Genomic DNA, 19,572 nt, shown 5'->3' on the forward strand with positions numbered 1-19,572 from the left:
CAAAATGTTATATCATATACTACAGTTGAGCAACAATGGGAAAGTAATTTTGCTTTGAAAGTTGATAAATTTGTAAACTCACTTTTGACAAAATGTTCTTTGAATCTTTTGGTACTACTACTGGAGAGCTCTCCCTTGTCGACACCCATTCAGCCTCGTTCACAACCTCTTAAGCTTTAGCCCCACCCATCTCTCTAAGGGTTGATCCGAGCATTCTGTACTAACAACTGAAGTCAAGCACCCAAGCTAACTTGCTAGCTACTTCCAGACACAAATGACAGAACAGAACAATTGTATTGCAACAATCTCAGGCGGGTGTTTATTGTCTGTATCTGAGCTCTAGAGCATATCATACCCCAGTCCTCTGCTGAAATATCTTCCTGCATATCTTGCATTTTACATTTTAGTCATTTAGCAGACACTCTTATCCAGAGCGACTTACTGTAGTGAATGCATACATTTGTTACATTTTTGTTTTTCTCCATACTTTTTCCGTACTGGTCCCCCGTGGGAATCGAACCCACAACCCTGGCGTTGCAAACACCATGCTCTACCAACTGAGCCACACGGGACAGAGTTGTCTTTATGAGTAGCTACCATTTTCCCATGTAATAACGTCATTTGACCTCTCCCATAACACATATTACAGGGATGCAAACTAGTCACCTTTTGGCAAAAGCCACTGCTTTGAATCCAAAATAGGTGACCTATGTGATTTGTGTAGATCCGATGAGAAAAGTTTGGGAGGGGAGGGGGCTTTGGAGCAATACTGGCTGTATCCAAGGCTCAGCCAATCATTCACATAACAACAGAATGTAGCGCAGCACGTGACTGAAGAGAGAACCAACTGAAGAGAGAACCAACTTGCTAGTTACAGCATTAGCGCGCTCTGGAAAGACAGCGGAGAGTGGAAAGGCAGCTTGCCAGTTAACTTACAGCAGAGCTTCTCCTGAATGATAACGAAGAGGTAACGTTAGGTGAGAAGCCTGACCACGGAGACGGGGGTGAGAAGGTGATGATACGTACTTCATGAGCTGTACCCGAAAAACAACTGGCATTTGGAAAGTTTGATGTGAGGGAGAAAGTGTTATGGAACAAGTATTGTTAGCATGGTTAAGAATCTTGCTAGCTGGATCGAATTCTCCATTAGCTAGCCAGAGAAATGTTGAGCAACATTAGCCAATTTATCTGATCAGATTATTGACTTTATGAAAATTAGCTGGCTAATAAAGTCAGACAGCTAACGTTAGCTAGCTAACATTACAACATCGGATGAGCTAACATTAGTAACCTAACCAATTCGCTGCAGTATTAACTGGTATACGACTCCTTGCCGTTCCACAAGTTAAAACGCGTTAGTTGCTTACTGGACCCTGGCAATATGTGTGAAATGTTAACTAGTTAGCTAGCTAACGAACTAACCACTATCTGTTAATTAATGTTTTCCCTCTACAGTATGTGGTTAATTTTCAGAATGAGAGAATTAGGTGAAAATGAGTCATTGCTGGTTAAACAAGTGGATTCAGGGATGAAGTGTAATGGAGCTGGAGCTGGGCCTGGCTTAAGCTGGATGCCACTATAGAGGTGAAAGGAACACCACACACTCCCTCTTTCTCACTTTTTCCATACATTGGATGAAAAGGGGTATGCTAGGTGTACTCTCTGCCTGAAAGAGATCAATTACGCCAACAAACGGTATCATGCTCTGCTGGCACATTGTAGAACAGATGTCCACAGGCAGAAAGTGTACAATGTAATAATGTGCAGTGTAGCCCAAAGATATTGCTTTTGTTGTGTTGAATTTGACAGTAACACTTGTGTGTCAGTGAGGGGGGATTATAAAATGTTTTACTCAGTAAACATTATTTTTGCACACATGTAGCCTTGTGCACTTGATCGATGTCTGCTATAGTGGCCACTATAATAGAGCAAAAATAGCATGCCTGTTTGTTTCATTCTATTTCTACTTTAAGACACTCTATTATAAAGGCTGTCATGGCTAACTGCAATATTAGTGTATTGTTTTTTCTCAAGAGTGTCATTTGCTGTAAAGTCTAGGCAAAAAATAACAATGGATTGCTCTCTTTACATTTTTTTGCTGTGACTTAGGTTCACATTAGCCTGTTAGGGCTAGGGGGCAGTATTGACACGGCTGGATAAAAAATGTACCCGATTTAATCTGGTTACTACTCCTGCCCAGTAACTAGAATATGCATATAATTATTGGCTTTGGATAGAAAACACCCTAAAGCTTCTAAAACTGTTTGAATGGTGTCTGTGAGTATAACAGAACTCCTATGGCAGGCCAAAACCTGAGAAGATTTCAAGCAGGAAGTGGCCTGTCTGAGAAGTAGTGTTTCATCTTGGCTCTTTTTATTGAAGACTCAGGATCTGTGCAATAACGTGACACTTCCTACGTCTTCCATAGGGTCTCAGAGCCCGGGAAAAAGTTGAACGATATCGAGGCAGGCTCTGGCTGAAACACTTTATCGCTTTTGGCAAGTGGCCACTCAGAGTACTATGGGCTTAGGCGCGTGCCCGCTTCGACCGAATGCTTTCTTTTCCTATGTCTGTTTATCTAAACGCAGATTCCCGGTCGGAATATTATCGCTTTTTTTATGAGAAAAATGGCATAAAAATTGATTTTAAACAGCGGTTGACATGCTTCGAAGTACGGTAATGGAATATTTAGAATTCTTTTGTCACGAATTGCGCCATGCTCGTCACCCTTATTTAGCCTTTAGGATAGTGTCTAGAACGCACGAACAAAACGCCGCTGTTTGGATATAACGATGGATTATTTTGGACCAAACCAACATTTGTTATTGAAGTAGAAGTCCTGGGAGTGTATTCTGACGAAGACAACAAAGGTAATAACATTTTTCTTATAGTAAATCTGACTTTGATGAGTGCTAAACCTGCTGGGTGTCTAAATAGCTAGCCCTGTGATGCCGGGCTATCTACTGAGAATATTGCAAAACGTGCTTTCACCGAAAAGCTATTTTAAAATCGGACATATCGAGTGCATAGAGGAGTTCTGTATCTATAATTCTTAAAATAATTGTTATGCTTTTTGTGAACGTTTATCATGAGTAATTTAGTAAATTCACCGTCAGTGTTCGGTGGGAATGCTAGTCACATGCTAGTCACATGCTAATGTAAAAAGCTGGTTTTTGATATAAATATGAACTTGATTGAACAAAACATGCATGTATTGTATAACATAATGTCCTAGGGTTGTCATCTGATGAAGATCATCAAAGGTTAGTGCTACATTTAGCTGTGGTTTGGGTTTATGTGACATTATATGCTAGCTTGAAAAATGGGTGTCTGATTATTTCTGGCTGGGTATTCTGCTGACATAATCTAATGTTTTGCTTTCGTTGTAAAGCCTTTTTGAAATCGGACAGTGTGGTTAGATTAACGAGAGTCTTATCTTTAAAATGGTGTAAAATAGTCATATTTTAGAAAAATTGAAGTAATAGCATATCTAAGGATTTGAATAACGCGCCACAGGATTCAACTGGCTGTTGAGTAGGTGGGATGCAAGCGTCCCACCTAGCCCATAGAGGTTAACCACTTTTTATTTTACACACAGAGACTGATCTTGTAGATCATATTCTTTGTTGTTTAATTAGTTAAAACCCCCCCATACATTTCCCCCAGCATGTTTCAGTGCAAATCAAATGTCACCTTTTTACGTCCCTGATATTAAGTTTTCATCCCTGATATTAACAGAGAGTGTTTCAAAAGTGGTCAAAGGAGGTTGAAGGCCAATTGGTTTAGACTGGAAAAAATAAAGCTTCTCAATTTTAAGTATTGGAAAAAATGCTTTTGTGGTAAGTTAAATCTTCACTTTAGTTCTTAAAATGACATGAGCCCCTTTTTCATTGTATAAGTCCATGACTTTAACAATAACTTTTCTTGCCCATTCTTTAAACCCCAAGTCATTGTTACCATGTGTGACATTGTCATTGCCCCAAATTGGTGTAAAACGGGATAATACAGGGGATTCGCCCAGATATGGCTGTACTTTGTGCCAGTTGAAGTCGGAAATTTACATACACCTTAGCCAACTATATTTAAACACAGTTTTTCACAATTCCTGACATTTAATCCTAGTAAAAATTCCCTGTCTTTGGTCAGTTAGGATCACCACTTTATTTTAAGAATGTGAAATGTCAGAATAATAGTAGAGAGAATTATTTATTTCAGCTTTTATTTCTTCCATCACATTGCCAGTGGGTCAGAAGTTTACATACACTCAATTAGTATTTGGGAGCATTTCCTTTAAAATGTTTAACTTGGGTCAAACGTTTCGGGTAGCCTTCCACAAGCTTCCCACAATAAGCTGAGTGAATTTTGGTCCATTCCTCCTGACAAAGCTGGTGTAACTGAGTCAGGTTTGTAGGCCTCCTTGCTCACACACGCTTTTTCAGTTCTTCCCAAAAATGTTCTTGGGGTCATTGTCCATTTGGACGACCCATTTGCGTCCAAGCTTTAACTTCCTGACTGATGTCTTGAGATGTTGCTTCATTATACCCACATCATTTTCCTGCCTCATGATGCCATCTATTTTGTGAAGTACACCAGTCCCTCCTGCAGCAAAGAACCCCCACAACATGAAGCTGCCATCCCCGTGCTTCACGGTTGGGATGGCGTTCTTCGGCTTGCAAGCATCCCCCTTTTTCCTCCAAACATAACGATGGTCATTATGGCCAAACAGTTCTATTTTTGTTTCATCAGACCAGAGGACATTTCTCCAAAAAGTACGATCTTTGTCCCCATGTGCAGTTGCAAACCGTAGTCTGGCTTTTTTTATGGTGGTTTTGCAGCAGTGGCTTCTTCCTTGCTGAGCGGCCTTTCAGGTTATGTCGATATAGGACTCGTTTTACTGTGGATATAGATACTTTTGTTCCTGTTTCCTCCAGCATCTTCACAAGGTCCTTTGCGGTTGTTCTGGGATTGATTTGCACTTTTCGCACCAAAGTACGTTCATCTCTAGGAGACAGAACGCATCTCCATCCTGAGCAATATGATGGCTGCGTGGTCCCATGGTGTTTATACTTGTGTACTATTGTTTGTACAGATGAATGTGGTACCGTCAGGCGTTTTGTAAATTGCTCCCAAGGATGAACCAGACTTGTAGAGGTCTACAATTTTTTTTCTGAGGTCCTGGCTGATTTCTTTTGATTTTCCCATGATGTCAAGCAAAGAGGGAGGCTGCACCCTAACATAAATGGTGGTGGAGCCAAAGGAATTGCTTGAAATAGATAAAGAAATTTGGGCAGAATATTAATCTTGATATTTATTCTACCAATAATAGAGGCAATGATGTCCATCTGTTGATGGATTCTGTTACACTCGTTACCATGGGTTAAGAATTTGTTGAACTCAAGAAGCTAATTTCTGGTCTGATTTTAATACCAAGATATGTGAAACCTTGTTCTGTATTTACAAATGGATGCTGTACAACTGGATTGAGTATCTCTTGCTTGTTGACAAAGGATAGAATATTTGGTTTTATTATCTTTAAACCCAGAAAACAAACCAAAGTTATAAATTAAATTGGAGCGGGAAGAGATAATTCTTTAGATCTGTTAGGAATAAGAGGGTATCAGCATACATGGCCACTCGATGTTCATAATCGGATAGTTTAATTCCATTAATTGACGTGTAGGCCCATATTGCAATGGCAATAGCTTTAAAAAAAATCCTGGTGTAACTATGTAGGCTGAAAGTCGGGAAGCAAGTTCAGGGTGTGAATACATTTAATAAATAAATGAACAAAACACGAAGAGCGCACCAGCATGAAACTGGAACATTGATGACTGGGGAAGAAAGCAAAGGGAGTGACGTATAGGGCAGGTAATCAAGGAGGTGATGGAGTCCAGGTGAGTGTCACTATGCACGTACTGCTGGAAACAGGTGTGCACCATAACGAGCAGCCTGGTGACCTAGAGGCCGGGGAGGGAGCACACGTGACACCTGGACTGGCCGGACATCCTTGTCTCTTGCCCCGAAAAAGCTTAAAAGATTGTGAAATCAAGTTGTTAGTGGCAACCTCTGCAGTGGGGTCGGTATATAATATCTTAGTCCATTTACAGAAGTTCAGAAGAGAAATCGGTCTGTAACTTTCACATTTTTTTGGGGATTTATCAGGCTTCATAATAAGAGTGATTAAAGCACTCCTTAGAGAAAGGATTCAGCATCCATATCCAACAGTGGACCTATAAGTTTGTCCTTAAATATCTTATATCTATTGAGAGCCCATCTGGACCTGCCACTTTACCTCCATTCTTATTGGAAATATCATCAGATATTTCAACAACATCCAATTCCTTTTCCAGATCCAATTTTGTGTCTTCTGAAGAGGGAAAATCAAGACCATCCAAAAATGATGTCTGATTCAGAGATTCAGAGTTGTGAAGTGTGTTGTAGTCGGAAGTTAATGTTTAGTTTATTTCTACAGGATCCACAGATAATTGTCCTTGTAAATTATGAATTGTATTAATAGCTCTGTCTGAATTTAACTTCTTAATGCGCCAGGCCAGCAATATACCAGGTTTTTCACCTTGATCATAGAAGAACTGTTTCAGCCATGTTAATCTGTTTGCAGCCTTTGAGGTGGAAAGTTCTTCACACTGAGCTTTAAGAGCAAATAATTCCTTGTTTACTTCTAATGAGTTATCCAAAAAAGCTTCCCTTTCCAGTTCTCTGATTTTTCTGTCCATCTCTATCATTTTCAGATTTAATTGATTTGATCTCAACTGGTAACTCGTATCATTTTCCCCCTAATATATGCTTTGAAAGCCTCCCATCTAGTACTCGCTGACATTTGGTCAGTGTTCAATGTAAAATAAACATCTATATGCACTCCCAACGTCATGTAAGAAGTCTGGGTCCTGTAACCATCTGGGATGCAAACGCCATCTAGAGGATCCTTTTACTAGTTTTGTATCCATATAGAATAATGACACAGGGGAATGGTCACTCAGAACAATACTATCATATGCACATCCTGCTACTTTGGGAAGCAATGAGCAAGAAACTAAAAAGTAGTCTATACGAGAATATGATTTAAATGTCGACGAGTAACATGAACACTCCCTTTTACTCGGGTTCTGAGTCCTCCAAGGTTCACATAGATTTAAGTCATTAATGAAATGCTGTGTAAAGATCTGTTGGAACAAATATGTAAAGATCTGTTGGAACAAACAAACATAAATCTATCCTAACAGTAAAACACTGAACCCCATTTACTTGTCTCCCTAACCGAGAAAGCCAACGCTTCTTCTTCTCCCACCTCCCCCTAATCGTAGAGTGTAGCCTGGTAGACGACTGATCCATTAAAGGGAGCCGTTTAACCTAAGCGACGCTTAACAAAACAAAGTGTCTCATGCCTTCTCTTGGCCATTTCTCCTCATGAACAAAACAAAAGGCATATCTTGCAAGATGTTATGTGAAATATCACAACAAAAGGCATATCTATTAAGATATGTGAAATAATACGTAGTATTCATTTGAAAAGTAGCAAAGAATAGCTCCACCTAAAACAGTAATGCTAGTTAGTGAAGCCTGACTAATGTTAACGTTACAGTATGGACAGTCCAAAATATCTGTCGATTATCCACAACATATGATCTGCTGCTAGTAGCTACCAAGTAACAAAATGGCCCATACATATAGCGTTAACGTAGTATACCATGGTAAGTTTATAAATCAATAAAGAGCATGAGCTGGCGCACATCCAGAGAAAATGATTTAGTGTAGAGGTGCTGACTAATGGTGAACAAACTGTAAGGTATAAAAACAAAGCGGGTTGCACAATCTATGTATAAACTCCCAGTAATTTATTGGGTAACCACCGATGTTTCGGTGTCACTGTGCCTTCTTCAGGGTAATGTCATGGATGCTTGAACCAGGTTATGTAGACAAAACAGTGCAATTAGTGCAACCAATGACAATGGTGAGGGGTGTGTCATAATTATTAGGTTGATTAGAATGAATTGAGTGGAACTGTTAAAAGACAATAGTTTACAGCATATTGAATATATTAGGCTATTAGTATTAGCATAAGATTAGCATCAATATACAAAATTGTTTAATTACATTTCACATAATATGTGTATATATATATATTATATATTTAATTGTTTACAATTTCATTACATTTTTGTTACATGTAATCTTTTGGTTCAACCATAATGCACAATAAGCATCATCAACAGGGGGGGGGGAACATATTGGGTGTACTGTAGAAATAATATATTGATTTATAAGACTTGTTCATAGAAAATACAATTGAAATATCCTAAAAAAAAAATGTGACAAAGGAGGAGGAATTTGTATACAAAACAAATGTGACTATGTGAATGAATGTCGCCGACAACTATCTAAAGGTGACTCCTATCACAAACTGAATTATAACCCTACCCTACAATTCCAGCATAATATCACATCAACAGTGGAAAGCTGTTTGGAGTCAGGACAAATCACCAACAAAGAATGTGAATTTTAAATGTGTGAAATTTCCTAAGATACCAACCTTTCATACAGTCACTAAAAAACACAAACAAGTGTCTCCTACCCCAGGTAAACCCATTGTAGCAGCAATTGACTCTGTCACGTTCAACATTTCTACATTTGTGGACCACCGCATTAAACCGATGGTTGAGAATATCCCATGTTATATCAAAGACACTAGTCACATGATCTCATTGCTAGAGGGCTTAGCCTCTATGGGCTAGGTGGGACGTCCCACCTACTCAACAGCTAGTGTAATCCCGTGGCGCGATATTCAAATACCTCAAAAATGCAAAAACTTCAATTTTTCAAACATATGACTATTTGACACCATTTTAAAGATGAGACTCTCGTTAATCTAACCACACTGTCCGATTTCAAAAAGGCTTTACAACGAAAGCAAAACATTAGATTATGTCAGGAGAGTACCCAGCCAGAAATAATCAGACACCCATTTTTCAAGCTAGCATATAATGTCACATAAACCCAAACCACAGCTAAATGCAGCACTAACCTTTGATGATCTTCATCAGATGACAACCCTAGGACATTATGTTATACAATACATGCCTGTTTTGTTCAATCAAGTTCATATTTATATCAAAAACCAGCTTTTTACATTAGCATGTGACTAGCATGTGACTAGCATTCCCACCGAACACTGCCAGTGAATTTACTAAATTACTCATGATAAATGTTCACAAAAAACATAACAATTATTTTAAGAATTATAGATACAGAACTCCTCTATGCCCTCGATATGTCCGATTTTAAAATAGCTTTTCGGTGAAAGCACATTTTGCAATATTCTCAGTAGATAGCCCGGCATCACAGGGCTAGCTATTTAGACTCCCAGCAAGTTTAGCACTCACCAAAGTCAGATTTACTATAAGAAAAATGTTATTACCTTTGCTGTTCTTCGTCAGAATGCACTCCCAGGACTTCTACTTCAATAACAAATGTTGGTTTGGTCCCAAATAATCCATTGTTATATCCAAATAGCGGCGTTTTGTTCGTGCGTTCAAGACACTATCCGAAAGGGTAAATAAGGGTGACGAGCATGGCGCATTTCGTGACAAAAAAATTCTAAATATTCCATTACCGTACTTCGAAGCATGTCAACCGCTATTTAAAATCAATTTTCATGCCATTTTTCTCGTAAAAAAGCGATAATATTCCGACCGGGAATCTGCGTTTAGGTAAAAAGAGGAAAGAAAATAAAGCACGGGGTCGACTCGTGCACGCGCCTAAGCCCATAGTACTCTGATCGGCCACTTGCCAAACGCGATAATGTGTTTCAGCCAGAGGCTGCCTCGATATCATTCAGCTTTTTCCCGGGCTCTGAGAGCCTATGGGAGCCGTAGGAAGTGTCACGTTATAGCAAAGATCCTCAGTCTTCAATAAAAAGAGCCAAGATGAACAACAACTTGTCAGTCAGGCCACTTTCTGCATGGAATCTTCTCAGGTTTTGGCCTGCCATATGAGTTCTGTTATACTCACAGACACCATTCAAACAGTTTTAGAAACTTTAGGGTGTTTTCTATCCAAAGCCAATAATTATATGCATATTCTAGTTACTGGGCAGGAGTAGTAACCAGATTAAATCGGGTACGTTTTTTATCCGGACGTGTCAATACTGCCCCCTAGCCCTAACAGGTTAAGAAGGATACCAGAGGGTACCCTGCTGGCCACTTTTGATGTGGCGAACTTGTACACTAGCATCCCACACAATGGAGGCTTGCAGGCTTTGCAACACTACCCTTGCTCCATCCATCCATCTTTCAACTCACTGAACTGGTATTATCCAATAACTACTTCATCTTTTTCCTTCAAATTCGGGGTGTAGCCATGGTCTCCCCTTTGCCTCCAACTATGCGAACCTATATGTGGGACAATTTGAGGAAGCACTCATTTACAAAACAGAGACACACCCCCTACTTTCTAAAATCCTATGGAAGAGATACATAGATGGTGTTTTTGTGCTCTGGGAAGGAAGTCAGCAGTGTCACGATCGTCGTAAGAACTGGACCAAGGTGCAGCGTACGTAGTGTTCCACATCTTTATTATAAAGTGAAACTTCAGTAAATACAAAACAATAAGCGAACAAACGAAACGTGAAGCAAGTGAAGTGCTCACAGGCAACTACACAAAAACAAACCAAGATCCCACAAAACACAGTGGGGAAATGGCTGTCTAAATATGATCCCCAATCAGAGACAACGATAAATGGCTGCCTCTGATTGGGAACCATACCAGGCCAACATAGAAATAAAACAACCTAGATTACCCACCCTAGTCACACCCCGACCTAACCAACATAGAGAATAAGGCGCACTGGAGGCGCACTGGAGGCCTGATGCGTGGGACCGGCACAGGTTGCACCGGACTGGTGACACGCTCTTCAGGGCGAGTGCGAGGAGTTGGCACAGGACGTACTGGGCTGTGGAGGCACACTGGAGACCTGGTGCGTAGGGCCGGCACAAATCGTACCGGAACTATGACACACTTTGCACGGTGAGTGCGGGGAGCTGGCACAGGACGTACTCGGCTGTAGAGGCGCACTGGAGACCTGGTGCGTAGAGCCGGCACACATGGTACCGGACAAATGATACGCACCTCAAGGCAAGTGTGGAGAGCTGGCACAGGACGTACAGGGCTGTGGAGGCGTACTGGAGACCTGGTGCGTGGAGCCGGCACAGTTTTTACCAGACTGCTAGCACGCTCCTCAGGGCGAGTACGGAGAGCTGACTCAGGTGGCATCAAACAGATAACACGCTCCTTTGGGTGAATGTCGTGCATCATACACCAACACAACAACTCTCTCATTTCTCTCTCCTCCAATTTCTCCATCAACTCATTGACGGTCTCTGACTCTCTCCGTACACTCTCCCTCTTCTCCCAGATTGGCTCTGGTTCGCTCCTCGGCTCCGCCGACCACCCCGTGTGACCCCCCCCCCAAAATTTTTTTTTGGGGGGGCTGTCCTTTGGGCTTTCCTTGTGGCCGCGAACCCCGGCGTCGTCGCTGTCCTCCCTTCTCTCCTTGCGTCTGCCGCCAAGGAAGGCGATCCTGTCCTGCCAGGATTTCCTCCCAAGTCCAGGATCCCTTCCCATCCAAAATCTCTTCCCAAGTCCAGGATACTCTCTCCTCCTGGGCACGCTGCTCGGTCCTGTTGTGATGGGATCTTCTGTCACGATCGTCGTAAGAACTGGACTAAGGCGCAGCATACGTAGCGTTCCACATTTTTATTATGAAGTGAAACTTCAGCAAATACAAAACAATAAACGAACAAACGAAACGTGAAGCAAGTGAAGTGCGCACACGCAGCTACACAAAAACAAACCAAGATCCCACAAAACACAGTGGGGAAATGGCTGCCTAAATATGATCCCCAATCAGAGACAACGATAAACGGCTGCCTCTGATTGGGGACCATACCAGGCCAACATAGAAATAAAACAACCTAGACTACCCACCCTAGTCACACCCCGACCTAACCAACATAGAGAATTAAAGGCTCTCTATGGTCAGGGCGTGACAAGCAGGAACTAAATTAATTCCAAACTCTGCTAAACGAGAGCTCTGAATATCTTAAATTCACCATGCAGACTGATGAGAGAAAAATAAACTACCTGGACTTACGGATCCTGAAAGAGAATGATGCATTACATACAGACTTATACACAAAGCCCACAGACCGCAAGACCCTGCTATGTGGAGATAGTATGCATCCTCAAGAATGGTCTACCATATAGCCAGTTATACAGGGTCAAGCTAATCTGTGGCTACCAATCAGATTTTGATAGCAATGCTAAGAAAATGACAGATAAATTAAAAATGAGAGGCTACAAATCCAAAAAACTCGATGTTGCAATGAGGAAAATATCTCAAAAACCAAGAGAGGAATTGCTGAAAACTAAACCAAATAAGAAAAACAATGCATCAGTCTTTTGCACTAAGTACACAAAGTGTTCAGAGAAAATGAAAACAATCCTGAAAAAGCACTGGCATATTCTGCATTCAGACAAACAAATTGCACACCTCTTCAAATAACCCCCACTGGTGGTCTATAAGTGTGGTCGCAATATTCGGGATAGCTTAGTGAGATTTTACCTTCCCCCTGAGCCCACTCAGACTCTCTTGACACCCATTCCAAATGGGAACTACAAATGTGGCTCATGCGCACAGTGCAATAGCACTACAAAAACATCCTGCTTCAGACACCCACATACAGGTTGAAAAATCCCTGTCAGGGGTATCATCTCATGCAAGACAAAGGGAGTAATCTATCTCATCACCTGTTCATGTGGGAAAGCCTACATAGGATAAACAAAAATACAATTAAAACAATGCATAGCTGAACACCGCAGCTCAATCAGGTGTAAGAACACTGACTATCCAGTAGCAGCTCACCATCCCATCTCCTCCCTCAAATACACAGGCATTGAGCATGTTGCTCCACCAAGGAGAGGAGGTAACATCGAGACCCTACTACTACAGAGGGAGGCCTACTGGATATCCTATTTAAAAACATTGACACCTAGTGATCTGAATATTGACTTTGATCTCAGGCCCTTCTTATGAATAATTATATTTTCTATGAACAAGTTTTAGAAGTGAATATATTCTTTCTACAGCTTATCCATGTACACCTAAAATGTTCCCCCTGTTGATGACATGCTTAGTTAAATAAAGGTAAAAAAAAATAAAAAATGATGCTTATTATGCATTATGGTTGAACCAAAAGATTCCATGTAACAAAACAATTATGAAATTAGAAACAATTAAATATATATGTGAAATGTAATTAAACAATAATGTATGTTGAGGCTAATCTTATGCTAATACTAATGATAACAATAGCCTAATATATTCAATATGCTGTAAACTATTGTCTTTTAACAGTTCCACTCAATTCATTGTAATCAACCTAATAATTAAGACACACCCCTCACTATTGTCATTGGTTCCACTAATTGCACTGTTTTGTCTACAGAACCTGGTTCAAGCATTCATGACATTACCCTGAAGAAGGCACATTGATGCCGAAACGTTGATGGTTTACCCAATAAATTACTGGGAGTTTATACATAGAGTGTGCGACTCTCTTTGATTTTATAGCTTAAAGTTTATAAACCCAAAAAACAGGTTACGTGAGAAAAAGAGATACCATTGAATATGTGCTACGTCATTACCCAAAGTCCCTTTGCACATAATGTTGATGTCAGGCTTGCACGTGAGTGTCAATCATTTTAGCCCAAGGATATGATCGAAACTTAAGTCTTCATATAAAGTCCTCCGGATGCTACTCGGTGGTGCAGGATGAATGAATAAGGCCCCGCTATCTTAAGGCTGGTTCACTGGCTAAATAAGTGAGGTAACGTTAGCCATTTCGAGTCCGTTGACATGGAGCTAAACATCTTCGCTGGCATTTTACAGTATTTTATGTAATCCAATGGAAGAGAATTATCAGCATAACAAAAATAAACTTAAACATGACATCAACGTTCAATGAACAGCTATCTCGCCTGTCATATAGAAGAAACTGAGCTAACTGATGTGCACATACAGGCTACAAATAATATAAGGAAACTTTGAGTGGGCTAGCCCACCATATTATTAACTTTACTGTTATGCTAGCTGTACCACAGTAGCAGCAAGTAAATTAGCTAATGTTCGTTAGCTTGCCAACAGTCACATAATCCAAGGTGGTTTAATTCTCCGTACTCCAGAGTGGTGCTAAACTTCACAGCGGAAACATGACTAGGAAGAAGATTCACATTGTATGCCACGGATGAACGCCTCGGCTTGAGAGGGAGATTCAAACTTGTGTGACCGTCCATTGTAAGTCAGACATAGTTTAGCTGGGAAGGCAATTCCATAGGCAATGTTGAGGGACATGAGCTGGCGTTTGACTCCGTCATAGCCTTTTCTTTTTTTGGTGCAGGTCTGCGGTAATGTCAGGGAAGAACATTATCTCTTGGTCCCCGTACATCACCTTGCCCTTAGCCCTGGCTTTCCACATCACTCTGACTTTGTCTTGAAAGTTGAGAAACTTCATGGTAAGGACTCGAGGAGAGGGGTGGTTTCTCGGGCCAGTAGGAGCCGGAAGCCGATGGGCTCTTTCAATGTACAGGGGGTCCGGAAAGTTGTCCGGCCCCAATGCCTCGGGAAGCCATCTCTCGAGTAGGCTTGAAGGTCACATTTAACCTCACTAATCCTCGTTAGGACACCTTTGACTTGGAAAAATCGGCCCTCATGGCAGAGATTGCTTCCAAAGCCCCTTGGTTCTGGTTTAGGTCGTCGACATCGTTGGTAGTCATGTCGGACTCGTGGTGTCAGGAGCATGCAGGGCTAACTGGGTTACAAGGATTTAAAATAAGAGATTAAAATAATTTAAAAGAAGTTTAGCCGAAATGATCAAGAGAGCAGTAAAACCACTTCCGCTCAGTTCAACGCCATAACCACCCACTTGGCACTTTTAATGATGTTTGGACTACTGATGTTTTCATCATCTGATTATCATCTGGGTATTTTTTTTGTTGTTATAAAAAGAAGCTGTTACTGCACTCCACAATGAACAATTTGTTGAACACATACATTTTTTGTTTTTACATGTAGCCTACAGTAACATAAACTAATAAAAATGCTATTGTGTTATTATATTTTTTTTTTAACGTATTCTAATGTCAAATCAAATTTTATTTGTCACATTTTTGTATTTATTTAACTAGGCAAGTCAGTTAAGAACAAATTCTTATTTACATTGATGGCTTATCCCGGACAAACCCTAACCCGGACGACACTGGTCCAATTGTGCACCGCCCTATGGGACTCCCAATCACGGCCGGTTGTGATACAGCCTGCAATTGAACCAGGGTCTGTACTGACGCCTCTAGCACTGAGATGCGGTGCCTTAGACCACTGCGCCACTTATAAGCTCTTAACCAACAATGCAGTTCAAGAAATAGAGTTAAGAAAATATTTTCTAAGTAAAAAAATCTAATCAAATCAAAAAGTAACACATGAAAATGACATAACAATAACGAGGCTATATACATGTTACCTAAAACCAAGTGATTCTTTTTTTCCCCTAGCATATATGAAATTAATTAATTACACTGTTAGAATGTTGTGGTCAGAAAGAAGGAGGGTCCCTTGAGGCCCAGATGTTCTAGTGTTAAATGCCTTGCAGTAAAAATTTTAACAAATCCTTGGTTCTCTATAGAACTTTCAGATCTTGTTATGATGATAAATCAGGCCTTGGCCAAAAATAGAAGAACGGATTGTAGTTGATTGGCAGCTTTTCAGGCAATTGAGAAATACACTGAACATAAATATAGACGCAACATGTAATGTGTTAGTTCCATGTTTCATGAGCTGAAATAAAAGATCCCATAAATGTTCCATACGCACATAAAGCTTATTTCTCGCAAATTTTGTGCACGAATTTGTTTACATCCCTGTTAGTGAGCATTTCTCCTTTGTCAAGATAATCCATCCACCTGACAGGTGTGGCATATCAAGAAGCTGATTAAACAGAATGATCATTACACAGGTGCATCTTGTGCTGTGGACAATAAAAGGCCACTAAAATGTGCAGTTTTGTCACAACACAATGCCGCTGATGTCTCAAGTTTTGAGGGAGCGTGCAATTGGAATGCTGACTGCAGAAATGTCCACCAGAGCTGTTGCCAGATTATTGAATGTTAATTTCTCTACCATGAGCCACCTTCAACGTCATTTTAGAGAATTTGGCAGTGCGTCCAACCGGCATCACAACCGCAGACCACGTGTATGACGTTGTATGGGCGAGCAGTTTGCTGATTTCAAAGTTGTGAACAGAGTGCCCCATGATGGTGGTGGGGTTATGGTATGGGCAGGCATAAGCCATGGACAATGAACACAATTGCATTTGATCAATGTTGAATGGACAGAGATCCCGTGATGAGATCCTGAGGCCCATTGTAGTACCATCCATCCGCTGACATCACCTCATGTTTCAGCATGATAATGCACAGCCCCATTCCTGGAAGCTGAAAGTGTCCCAGTTCTTCCATGGCCTACATACTCACCAGACATGTCACCCATTGAGCATGTTTGGGATGCACTGGATAGACGTGTACGACAGCTTGTTCCAGTTCCTGTCAATATTCAGCAACTTCGCACAGCCATTGAAGAGGAGTGGGACAACATTCCACAGGCCACAATCAACAGCCTTATCAACTCTGTGCGAAGGAGATTTGTCGCGCTGCATGAGGCAAATGGTGCTCACACCAGATACCGACTGGTTTTCTGATCCACGCTCCTACTTTTTTTTAAACAGGTGTATATCTGTATTCCCAGTAATGTGAAATCCACAGATTAGCGCCTAATGAACTGATTTAAATTCACTGATTTCCTTATATGAACTGTAACTCAGTAAAATCTTTAAATTGTTGCATGTTACGGTTATATATATGTTTTTAGACTGCTGGTGAGCTGTCAAAATTTTGGAAAACAGTTAATGCACTGAAGTTGTGTCAGGGTATAACATCTTTCTTACTGCAGCTTTCTGCTCCCCTAATTGTGGAATCATTGACACATATTTTTAATCAGTGTCACGGTTGTCTAAAGGATCGGACCAAAGTGCAGCATGGTTGTAGTTCCACATATTTATTTATTCCGTGAAACGTAGCAATACACAAATAACTTGAATAACAAAAACAACAAACCGTGACGCAGAGAGAAATAAACACTACTCAAAAGATAATCACCCACAAAAACAGGTGGGACAAACCTCAGCTTAAATATGACCTCCAATTAGAGACAATGACAACCAGCTGCCTCTAATTAGAGATCATACCAAACAAAACCAACATAGAAAATAACAACTTACTATGGTCAGGACATGACAATCAGACAATTATTTTGGGTGCTATCCCTAAGGCCTGGAAGGCTGCCCATGTGCTCCCTCTCCACAAAGGTGGTGGCCCCTCTGACATGAACTATCTTGCCTAGCAATTAAAAAAAAATATTTAATCACACTCAGCTTAGATCTTTTCTAGCTTCAAAATGTATTCTAACTGTCCATTAGTCGGGTTTCAGGCCATATCATAGCATTATATCTGCTGCTTATTTGGTGATAAATGAGACTGTAAATTATGTGGACAAAAGGCAGCATTGTGCTGTCCTTTTCATAGATCTGTTGAAGGATTTCGACACTGTTGACCATTTATTAATAATTTGTAGACTGTCTGAAATTGGCCTCAGTCAGGCAGCCTGCATTGGTTTGAAAACTACCTGACAAACAGGACACAATGTGTTTCTTCTGATGGAACGGGACATGGTAGTAGGTGCCAGGTCTCACTGGTTTGTGTCAAGAATGGCAACGCTGCTGGGATTTTCATGCTAAACAGTTTCCCGTGTGCACCAAGAATGGTCCACCACTCAAAGGACATCCAGCCAACTTGACATAACTGTGGGAAGCATTGGAGTCAACATGGGCCAGCATCCCTGTGGAACGCTTTTGACACCTTGTAGAGTCCATGCCCCAATGAGTTTAGGGGGAGTGCAACTCAATATTAGGATGGTGTTCTTAATGTTTGTACACTCAGTGTACAGTACAGTGTACACTTCATGTTTATGTTTGATACAGGGCTCATCTGTAAAAGAGACCTTGGTCTCAGCATGACTAATCTCATCTCCTGATTACAGCGGATTGTCACATAGATGTTACCTTTTCTTCTGTTATTATGAAGTAATCGTGTTAATGTGTCCTCTTTCCCAGCCCCTCCATCAATAAGCACTGGGAGGCAGAGCTATCAGCTCTAAAGGGGAACAATGCTAAGCTAACAGCCGCTCTGCTGGAGTCCACAGCTAACGTCAAACAGTGGAAACAACAACTGGCTGCCTACCAGGAGGAGGCCGAGAGACTACACAAACGGGTGAGGAGGCAGAAGACATGGGAGAGAGATGGGAGATGGGGATGGTGTGTGGAGCATCAATGGTATTTGTTCAGTTTATGTGTGTAACTTATTTCTGATTTATTTTGTCTCTGTGTGTGTGCGTGCATGTGTGTCTAGGTGACTGAGCTAGAGTGCCAGAGCACCCAGACCCCTGAGATCAAATCCCAGAAGACGGAGCTAAACCAGACCATTGAGGAACTGGAAAGCACTCTGAAGGATAAAGAAGAGGTACGTGTGTGACATATTTGGAGACACCTATTTTATTTTATCTTTATTTTAGCAGGGAGTCCCATTGGGACCAAGGCTTCTTTTCCAAGGGAGCTCTGCATGAACACAATTTATAACATTTACAACATTCAAACATTAAACATAATGAGAACATACAATACTACAAGCAATTTAAGAAGCAAACACATTCCCTAACAAAGAGGTCCTCAATTAACAACTTGAACTGCCCTAGAGGCACCAGAGCATCAAGGTACAGAGAGCTCTGCATATCATTCCATACATAGGTTGCAAAAAAACTGAATGCAGATTTACCTATAGTGATCATTGTGACATCTAGCATTAGCCATCCCTCTGATCAGGTCTGGTGACTCGTATGTCTGTAAGGTAAGGCAAAAGTTTGCACAAGAGGGCTTTATAAACAAAGAGAGCAGGGCATTGATCTATGAGACTGGAGATGGCCAACCTACTTTCTGATACAGAATGCAGTGATGTGTACTGAACCTATCGCCTGCATTAAAGCTTGGTGCGCTATGACACACTGGGTCCATTGCCTTCAATACAGTGGAAGCTGCATTCATATAGACGATATCACTATAGTGTAAAGCCGGAATGTCGACTGAACAATTTGTTTTCTACTTTTTAATGAAAGGCATGCCCTATTCCTATAAAGGAAGCCCATTTTAATTCTTAACTTTTAACTAACCCATCAATATGATTTTTGGAAGATAGTTTGTCGACAATCCAGATACCCAGATATTTATAAGCAGGGAAACGTTCGATGCTATATTCACCAATTTTTCACATTTGTGTTTTTTCATCAGAAAATATTTATGGGTACCTTCATCAGTGTGTAAAATATGACTGTTCTCAAAT

At 40.8% G+C, this 19,572-nt stretch overlaps 1 protein-coding gene across 3 annotated transcripts in view; it reads left to right on the forward strand.

Annotated features, from left to right (window-relative positions):
* Positions 1-19,572, forward strand: part of homer1b (homer scaffold protein 1b) — a 177,535-nt gene that overhangs the window by 110,914 nt on the left and 47,049 nt on the right. For all 3 annotated transcript variants that reach the window (XM_014174926.3, XM_014174927.3, XM_014174925.3), the window contains 2 exons: positions 18,294-18,450; positions 18,589-18,699. In XM_014174926.3, the coding sequence (XP_014030401.2) occupies positions 18,294-18,450; positions 18,589-18,699 (268 nt within the window). The remainder of the gene's footprint in view (positions 1-18,293; positions 18,451-18,588; positions 18,700-19,572) is intronic.

Source organism: Salmo salar, chromosome 26, assembly GCF_965601325.2.
Source record: "Salmo salar chromosome 26, fSalSal1, whole genome shotgun sequence".
Lineage (NCBI taxonomy): Eukaryota > Metazoa > Chordata > Actinopteri > Salmoniformes > Salmonidae > Salmo > Salmo salar.